Source organism: Aegilops tauschii, chromosome 7 (assembly GCF_002575655.3).
Source record: "Aegilops tauschii subsp. strangulata cultivar AL8/78 chromosome 7, Aet v6.0, whole genome shotgun sequence".
In the NCBI taxonomy this organism is placed as follows: Eukaryota; Viridiplantae; Streptophyta; class Magnoliopsida; order Poales; family Poaceae; genus Aegilops; species Aegilops tauschii.
In genome coordinates, this window is record NC_053041.3 from 5032631 (window position 1) to 5042427 (window position 9797).

Here is a 9797-nt window from a genome sequence, read left to right on the forward strand (position 1 = left end):
AGAATATGTTTCACGTTGCATGTAATAATATGGATTTGAGATTTTTAATTTGAGGTATCCGGATGTAGATTGCATTATTTAAGGGGTATCCGGTAAGTGTCCGTGCACGCGTCCGGGCGCATTTGAGGGACCGAATTTGCCAAGTCTGACTGCAGATGCTTAAATCCGTTAATAAGAGCTAATCACGTTGGTGGTCGCGCGGTTGGTGGGAGTGCTGTAGGTGGTCCTCCGTGCTGCGGATGGCAAGATATTTTCGTCGCCAATAATTGGCTACTTGCAGTACTCTGTCCACTTGAGCACCATTAGGATTTTCGGCCGACTTCTATTTTGCCTTCCACTTTCCCCACTCTCTGCCCCGTGGGCTTAGCTTGATTGCTGGCCGCCGTGATGAAGGTGAGTTTAGCTGAGAAATCTTGCTGATCCGTAGCTGTTGCTGGTTGCTCCATGGGTTAATTTGTTGCTCATGGCGTTTGTTCTCTCTATGGGGATCGCAGCGGAAGATGGTGATGAAGGTGGCGCTGAACGACAGCAGCCAGCAGCGGAAGGCGCTCAAAGCACTCTCCAATCTCCATGGTACCACCGCTATTACTTACCTGTTTCAGGTTTTTTTTCTCCTCTCCAGTCTTGCTCCTGAATTCGTTTGACGTGAAGGTATCGACGCGATTGCTGCGGACTTGCCGGGCGGCAGGATCACCGTCACCGGCGTGGTCGACCCCGTCGATGTTGTGGGCAAGCTGCGAAGGTTGTTTGGGAACGCCGAGATCGTCTCCGTCTGGCGCACCAACGACAGCGGCAAGAAGAAGGCCGACACGTCGTCCTCCTCCTCCTCCTCCTTCTCCTCCTCCTCCTATCGCTCTCGGGTTTCTCCTCCTACTCCTTCTCCTTGTCCTCCTCCTCCTTGTGGTTTTCCTCCTCCTCCTCCTCCTTGTCCTCCTCCTCCTTGTTGTTCTCCTCCTCCTCCTCCTCCTCCTCCTTCTCCTCCTCCTCCTCCTCCTTGGTACGAGTTTACATACGGGTACTTGAACAGCATCACAGACAATTTCTCCGAGGAGCGCATCATTGGCCGTGGTCGGCATGGAGTAGTCTACCAGGTACTAAGTATGATTTATCCCGGGAGTGCATAATCGTTCCAAATTTCATTAGTATGGAGCTGATAACACAAGATCCAATTTCTGCAATACCATCTTTGTGATTAAAGTTCTCAGCAGAGCCACCCATATGCTCTGTCCCACACATAGAAAAGCTTATAAAGGCTGCAACAGCTCCAGAACAGTAGCAATGGTGAGTTAATACATAGTATATTTTAACAGGGAGTGCAGGACAATGGGTTACGCATTGCTGTGAAGAAGCTTCATCTCATGCCGGGACTTGACGACGAGGAATTCATAATTGAGTTTCATAATCTTGTGAGGGCCCAACATCAAAATATCATACTATTACTTGGTTACTGCCATCATACAGCACAAGTTCTTGTTGAGCACAATGGAAAAGATATTTCAGCTAGAGTGGAAGAAGGATATTTATGCTCTGAACACTTGCAAGGAGGAAGCCTTGACAAGCATCTTTCTAGTATGATTATGCTCTACTTAGTTACACTATTATTTTTGCATGGAAGAACAATGATCCCTAAACTTTACTTTTTGGTAATACACGTTTTTTTACTTCTATAGATGAACCATGTGCACTTGCTTGGCACACATGTTACAAAATAATTAGAGGGGTATGTGAGGGTTTACATTACCTTCACAAAGGAGTTGAGTATCCTATTTACCATCTGGAATTAAAACCTACAAAGATTTTGCTGGATAACGACATGATGCCCAAAATTGGAGGTTTTGGCTTCTCTAGATTCTTTGATACAACGGAAACCTTCAATACATCAGAAGTTGCGCGAACAAGGTACGTTAATAAACATGAGAAGTAATCGGATTCTCGTATGAAGCTAAAATAAAATCTTTTTGTACTATGCAGTGTATACATGCCACCAGAATACGTCAGCAAACGGCAAATCACACCAAAATTTGATGTATTCAGTCTGGGCATTATAATCTTGCAAATAATGGCAGGAAAGGAGAGCTACACCAAATATGCAGACATTCCACCCAAAGAATTTATTGAACATGTATGAAAATACACTATTTTATGAAATGTAACAATTTTTACAAATATTAGGTTGTGCAATTCATCTAGGCATGCATGCTAAGGAATTGTTTCAATTCTGCAGGTATATGGATTCTGGGTAAATAGGATGCAGGGCACAATATCGAAGCATACTTCACGTGAAGTTAGAACATGCATCGAAATAGCTCTAAAATGCGTGGAGTCCAGTCAAGTGAAGAGGCCTACTATAAATCAGATCATACAAAGACTGAACAAGATTGATATTATTGAGTTCTCATCTATAGATGAGCTATATAGGACAAGGGAGTTTGCATTTGAGTTCTTAGAACGTATTACAAATGACTTTTCTGACCTGAACAAAGTTGGCAGTGGTGGATATGGAGATGTTTACAAGGTATGGTATTACTTCATCTTCTGAATTTCATATGAAACCTAGTGTTAACTACAAGAATGATGTGCCATAAAAACAGAGATTTTCAACAGGGAGTGTTGGACAATGGAGAAGAGATTGCTGTTAAGAAACTGCATCAACTGGGCATTGATGATGAGCAATTTAAGAATGAGGTTAATAATCTAATGAGGGTCCAACATGAAAATATCGTACGTTTAGTTGGCTACTGCTACCATACATCACAAATATTTGTGGAGTACAAAGGAAAACATGTATCTGCTAGTGTGGTAGAAAGAGCGATTTGTTTCGAATACATGCAGGGTGGAAGCCTTAACGATCAACTTTCAGGTATGATTCTGCTCTATTTGCACTAAATTATATTTGAATCTCCTACAACACAATCAACTACATATGGGGGAAAACATGGTATATTTACTCACCCTTAGATCCGTACACATGATTCATGCTTCGGTTAGGTGTTGAGTAGCAACCAACAAGAAATGAGATATATGTTAGGGTTGAGGGAGATAATGGAACCTTTTTTGCAGCATCTAGGAGGGGAAATCGTGCGGTACCGTGGACTATGGTTTAGAGAAAACATACTTTATAAACACTCACATACTTTTTATTTACTTATACAGCTCAATCCTGCAAACTTGATTGGAACAAATGTTACAAAATAATAAGAGGAATATGTGAGGGTTTACATTACCTTCATAATGCTGTTCCTCCCATTTACCATCTGGACTTAAAACCCGGAAATATTTTGCTGGATAAGGATATGGTGGCAAAAATTGGTGATTTTGGTTTGTCAAGACTCTTTGATTCAGCGCAAACCTATATGACAGCATCCCGAGATCTTAAAGGAACAATGTAAGTTAATAACCCGGAAATAATTAATTGACATCTTTTCTCAAACTTTCAGAAAAATAATTGTATTTGATGAAATGCAGAGGATACATGCCGCCAGAATACATCGAAGGACAAAAAATCAGTCCGAAGTTTGATGTATTTAGTCTCGGGGTCATAATCATAAAAATGATGGCGGGAAAGGAGGCCAGCTATGCACACACCTGTCGGGAAGAATTCATTGAGCATGTAAGGAAAAGGATCCAGTATCACGGAAAACATTTTTTCACACCTATTTTTATTGTGCCTCACCCCATGTTGTTCGTGCACACTTCTTTTGGCACTATGTTCCAATTATATAGGTATGTAAAAAATGGCAAGTGAGGCTGCAGGCAACAATGCGGTCCCATTTATTTGAAGAAGTGAGGACATGCATCGAAATAGCGTTAAAATGTGTGGAGGATGACCGAATTCGAAGGCCTACGATAGCCCAGATTGTTAATGAATTAAGTAACATTGGTATTGCTAAGAGTTCACCAGTAGGTCAGGTATATATCCTTTTCTCCTATGGATCAATCTGTTTTTCACCATAACTAGCCTTTTTTGGCATTATGCTTCAATTAACCAGGTATGTGAAAACTGATGAATGAAGGTGCAGGCAACAATATCGCCCCATGTATCCGAAGAAGTGAGGACATGCATCGAAATAGTGTTAAAATGTGTGGAGGATGACAGAACGCGAAGGCCTACAATAGCCCAGATTATTAATGAACTAAGTAAGATTGGTATTGCTAAAGGTTCACCCATCAGCCAGGTACATATTCTCTGCTCCCGCGGATCAGCTCTTTTTTGCCATGACTGGCCTAATGTCTTTCGTCGTCCTACTTTAATTCATATGTTCCCTGCCCTAACCTGAAATTCTAAACACGTTCTCTCCCAGATTTCCCAAGCTACTTTTTCCGGCCCGCAACAGATGCCACAACCGGAACAAGGAGGAAGCCATGTAAATTACTTGCACTGAATTAGAAACATTTTTATTGGCAAATCTCTATCTCTAAAAGCACGCATTGCTTTTTGTCATCCGTCAACAAATTACCCTCGAAGTTGATAAGAATTACCCACCAATGCCACCCGTAAGTTGCAAAAACGATTCGTTTTTTCTTTAATTCATTGCCCGTCGCTTCTAGTTCATGTAAGGCAAAGACCTCCCACATCACAAGTGTACATTAGTCCGACTGGCCAAAGTTCGACTCCCTCTACTCCCACATTTTCCATCTTCTACTCTCTGAATTCCAGCTGGCGTAAGATAGTGCTGCCTCGCCCAACGGTCCTTTACCAGATGGAACGCCTGTTTGGGCCGACCCATGTGCAGGCGGCCTGTTTTTTAATTTTATTTTACTTTTCCATTTTTTTTCTATTTTAAATAATTTGGGACTTCAAAACATTTCTGAAATTTTAAAAAACTGAGAACTTTGAAATAAAATGTTCAAAAAAACATCAAACATTAGTGAATTCAAAAAATGCTCGGAATTTTTTAAAAATGTTAGCATATTTAAAAAACCGCAATTTTGAAAAACAAAATACAAAATCAAAATAAATCTAAGATTTTGAAAAAGTATGTGTATTAAAGTTTTTCTAATAAAATTGAACAAAATGTTTGCTAATTCAAAAATTTGCATGAATTTTCAAAAATGTCCTAAAGAATTATAAACAGTTCATGAATTACAAAAGAATTTCTTGATTCATAAAATGTTTGCTGATTCAAAAAATGTTCATGCATTTCAAAAAAAGTTGGTGAATCTTAAAAAAATCCACCAATTTAGAAAAGAAAGTTCGTCTATTCTAAAATTGTTTGCCGATTCAAAAGGAAATGTTCCCAAATTTGTAAAAATGTTCACCAATGATCGAAGGTACGTATTTAAACAGTAATGTTTCTGAGTCTTTGTGACTATATACCCGCGTGAATTTTCAAGAATTAACTGCCGGGATAGATTGGAATATTATAGTATGATTTTTTAACAAAACAATTCTTCAAATTTAGAATAATTCTTTGAATTACCAAGTTTTTTGACAACCATAATAATTTTTTTCTCAAAAAATGTGAACATTGCTTCAATCTGTAAATATATTTTAAAAATGGTACATTTTCTTGCATTTGTGAATAAATTTCAAAATCATGCGATGAGATGTGAACAAAATGTTGTCATAGTTATTGAAGATTATGACTTGTTTTTTCTCCCGTTGCAACGCACAGGCCCTTTTGCTAATATAGCGTAATTTCTGAATGATAATAGAGACCGCATATGGGAGTTGCACCCACTAAGAATTTATCCCGCAGTTGCTTTCCTACCATAAAAGCCAGCTGCAGATCATATCATCAATGCTAGTAGGGACCGGCTAAATGCACACCGATTATTTTTCACATACTAAATAACAAACACTAGGAATTGAACCTTCATTCTGAGGGACCAATGGAGAAAAGACCAATTCACCTTGTCATAGACTTTTTTTTCGACCAAGACCAATTCACCTTGTCATAAACTTTTGAGTGTCTGTTTTAGAAATAACACCGTTCAAATTTTTTAGAATGGAACTCGTGGACTGGCTCATTTAGTAATCACATACCTAAGAAACATAAGGGGTGTGTGTGTGTGTGTGTGTGCATCCCTACCTGATTTAACAGTTCCATTCTGGATGCAGCGGGCAAACAAGCTGAGTGGAAGCGGATATCATGCCGTCGCCAAGCGTGCAGAAGCTGAACGTGCGGAAGTGGAACGGAAAACTGAAGCTGAAGAAGAACATAAAACTGAAGCTGAAGAGGAACGTGAACTGAAGATGAAGGGCGCTGCCGAAATTGAAGCTGAACCCTGCAACACAAGTTCAGAAGTGGTGACACCGCCGGAAGCAGGAGAACAAGAGGGCGGGTCCCGTGAGTCAGCCAGACTTCATGCCCCCTCTAAGCGATATGCTGGCAATGACTGGGTCCGGTATTAGACAGTGGCCCACAACTGTGTAAGTGTAGGCATATTTGGTATGTAAACTATATATCGTTTCGTTTCCCTCTTCTATAGAGAGGCATCCGAGTGGATCATTTGAATCAAAAGCTAGTAGTGCTGAGTATTTGTGGTGTTCGTCTCATCAGGCTTGTAGGATAGTAACAGACTGCTTTGAGGACATTGTCATTGTACACACACTCCAAACACTGGTTGTTCCTCTTAGTTGCGGTGATCGCCATATTTTTCGCACGGCCTCAATATTGCCCAGGTGTCGGCGCATCGTAGCCGAAAAGGATTGCTTGCATTAACACACGAATCCGTTGGCTCTCATTAATTCATGTATTACAAGGAGAACATGCACATCAGCGCTTGAAGTACATAATTCCTTCGTCTAGGCACCCCCAAAAGCGGACAGCAGAGATAATATTTTTCTGCACAAGCGGTGTTGGTGATTCTCATGTTAGTTTGAGCGGTCAAAGCAAGGACATGGCCAACTTCAGAACCGGTAGAGGGCTAGGGCAATCCATATGTTTTCAGAAGCTCATGTGCCATACATAGTATGCTGGTTGGCATTAACTTTGAGTGTAGAGAAGTATTTTTCTGCAAAGTTATGTTGAGTAAATAGGCAATTTCTCGATTAAATTAATCTACGAGTAAATCACTAGCATGGCATTGACACATATGATCGCATACTGATATTCAGTCAAACTAGCATATACTACGCTAATAGCAGAAAGATCTACGTATAACGCTAGCATGGCTAAAACAGAAAACAGTAGGAGCGGGATAAACGAGTTATACCCTCCAGTAGGCCATGCAGAGGCCGCGGCTTTGGTGGCAGCAGCGGCGTCCTCGGCAGCCTTCTTGTCAGCTTCAGCTTTCTCGGCGGCGGCACGTTCGGCGTCGGTGGACATGGTGATGATGAAGGCGACGCGGACGTAGAGGAAGTAGACGATCGGAAGTGAGCAGTCGCGTAATCGCTGCCCAAAAACCTATTCGCCCCTCACCCCGTAGAAGGGCGTGGTTTCGGAGACCTGCTCTCCCGTCGACCGTGTACGCGGCGGACGGGATGGAGTCACCGGCGGCAGCAGCAGCAAGGGAACGACGGTGGGCGTGCGCGTGGAGCAGATGTGATCTGTTCGTGCCGGCTAGGGTTAGGAGACACCGCACACTTATAGGCGCAGCCGCGTGGGCTCGACCCACGTCCGAGTCCGTGACAGCCCACGATCCGACGTCTCAGATCGTGGCCCAGCTGTCAGAGAACTCTCCGTTAGTGACTGGCAAAAATAAGCGCGTAGGTGTAAGCTCGGCTCAATCCCGCAACCCGCGGCGCAGCGGGCGGCGGAGCGGGCGGCGGAGGAGGAGTGCGCGAGGGCCTCTTCTCTTCTCAAGCTCCAATAGCATGTAGAAGAGAAACCCTTATAAGGAGGTCCAACTCCTCTTCCACTTCCGGGGTGGGACTAAACTTCCCACTACACCTAGTGCCATATAACCCACATGGGCCCTTAGAGATTTTTCAGAAATTGCTACATGGGCCTAGAGCCCATCTCAAATTTCAGCAAGTTATAGGAGAAAACAAAGTACCAACTGTGCAAAAAATGTGGATTGACTATTGCAGGAAGGACCGTCAAACCAAGGCTTAAATGACCGACAAAGAAAAATAAAATCCTAAGCTAGCAATCTATTACAGGGGAACATTGTTGTTCTTTGGGGAACATTGTTAACTGTTAAGCTCTGTGGATTAGGGGAAGAGATTCATGGGAATTTGGCACACTTTGGGGATTTTTTGTGATGGAGGAATGATTCCCTCTGTCTGCTTATTTCTTTCCTGTAATGCTTATCTTCTGTAATGGGCTGCTGATCTGATTTTATAGAGCAGGGCCAATGTGCCTGTGGTCGATGTGCCCACAATATTCTGCGATCTGTGTTGTAGACAGCGGGTTATGGGCGACGTTGTGGGAAACAATGGCGGTGCTGCGCCGGCAATGGCTAATCCAATCCCTTCTTTGTATACCCAGAGTCTTGACGAGGTGAGTAGCTACTGGACATGGCAAACCCCAGTGAAAGAGGAGCTCGAAATCAGTATTCAATGGTGTTTGTATGCTCTGTTCTTAGCCATGCTGCCTGAGAGGTGTTTGCTTAATTGTCTTGCCGTCGTGTCCACCGGAGAAGTGAGTCCTCTTGTTGTGTCCAGATATCGTGCCATGGAGAGACTCTGAGAGGGCTACCATTTAGTACCAGATCGAGATTTGTAGGTGCAAAAAATGGTGGTGGTGGAATTCAGACGCCCTAGGCGTTGGAGGAGGCGGCGAGGAAGCAGGTGGAGGAGATGTGATTGTCCGCAACGGGTGGAGCAGATGAGCGTGGTGTTCATCGAAAAATATGTTTGTGCAACATGTGAAACAGCCTCATTGCACATACTCCCTCCGTTCCAAAATAGATGACTCAACTTTGTACTGACTTTCGTGCGCCAAGTATCGTCTGCACAGTACTTCCGTACAAAGAATTAAAGAAAAATCATTACACTTTAATAACGGCATATATTCTAGACGCTAATTAACACAGCGTTTGAAAACTAATGATGAAAAGATGATCAAACTATGCATCTACAACATGTGGATCAAGGGCCGATCGGATTGGATCAAGCTATCCACAAGCCTCTCTCCCTCGGGATTGCCGCGGTACCAGTGGATGAGGAGAAGAGCAAACTTGCCGAAAGAGCGGGCAAAGCAGAAGGAGACGGCGCCGGTCAGAAGCACGACCAAGAGCTTGGCCGCGGTCGACAATGGCCGAAGGGATTTCTCGTACACGAACATCCATGCCAGGATGACGCCGAGCCCGACGGTGAGGCAACCCACCAAGCATATGAACGCACGCCTACTGCACTCGACGGGCTCCGCCTCCACCGCCGTCGCGCCGCCGTCTAGATTCAGCCCAACGTCGGCCATGTCCCGGTCTCTGTCCGACCGGCCCGGGTGATTTCGACTGTCGGTGCTAACGCATGTGGTATATGTTGACTGTTTGTACACGTTACTCCTTGTCCTAGCCTTTAGGATCTGACAGTTGGACGACGGCTGCGTGGCTTATTCTTAGGGACTCTTGTGATGGCTGATCAATTTAAGCCAATACGGCAATACCTAAGTCAATTTCGTCGGTGTTGGAATCAAACATGGCGTACGTGCCTGTGTCCGTGTTGGTTTCGTAGCCATCCCCGACAAGAAGTATTTGGCTTGGTACCGTACCACGAGTTGAAGGAATGAATGACTTTTCGCCTAAATTTATCTCTACAGCTGTAGATCCCACGAAAGTACATACTGGCTAGTACTTTTTACACGATTGCCCCAAGAATCTACAGTGTGGGGTAATTGCTAATGTTTAAAAAAAAATTCACAATGTACCGTGTTGTAGTTCGTTTTTTTTAAAGTTGTGAAGTCAGCTGA

At 43.3% G+C, this 9797-nt stretch overlaps 1 protein-coding gene across 7 annotated transcripts; it reads left to right on the top strand.

Moving 5' to 3' along the window:
* Window positions 1–204: 204 nt before the first annotated feature.
* On the top strand, window positions 205–6537 carry LOC109745794 (uncharacterized). Of its 7 annotated transcripts, none has more exons than XM_020304903.4 (14): window positions 205–393; window positions 495–573; window positions 652–1091; window positions 1311–1569; window positions 1671–1899; window positions 1972–2122; window positions 2225–2515; window positions 2605–2860; window positions 3154–3385; window positions 3466–3610; window positions 3724–3909; window positions 4014–4175; window positions 4302–4364; window positions 6062–6537. In XM_020304903.4, the coding sequence occupies exons 1-14, from the start codon at window positions 388–390 to the stop codon at window positions 6353–6355; spliced, it is 2793 nt and encodes a 930-aa protein (XP_020160492.1). In that variant the 5' UTR covers window positions 205–387; the 3' UTR covers window positions 6356–6537. The 7 variants fall into 7 exon arrangements, 4 of the variants coding, with proteins under 4 accessions (XP_020160492.1, XP_020160495.1, XP_020160496.1 ...); XR_012190232.1 differs by having other exon boundaries at window positions 220–393; window positions 3990–4175; XR_012190230.1 differs by having other exon boundaries at window positions 220–393; window positions 4302–4494.
* The last annotated feature ends 3260 nt before the right edge of the window (window positions 6538–9797 follow it).

What these genes read in the sequence shown, in the direction of transcription:
- LOC109745794 (XM_020304903.4), top strand. An exon ending in GATATGGAGATGTTTACAAG is followed by an intron (nt 2,516 to 2,604) that starts GTATGGTATTAC and finishes GATTTTCAACAG; the next exon opens with GGAGTGTTGGACAATGGAGA. An exon ending in AAGGTTCACCCATCAGCCAG is followed by an intron (nt 4,176 to 4,301) that starts GTACATATTCTC and finishes GTTCTCTCCCAG; the next exon opens with ATTTCCCAAGCTACTTTTTC.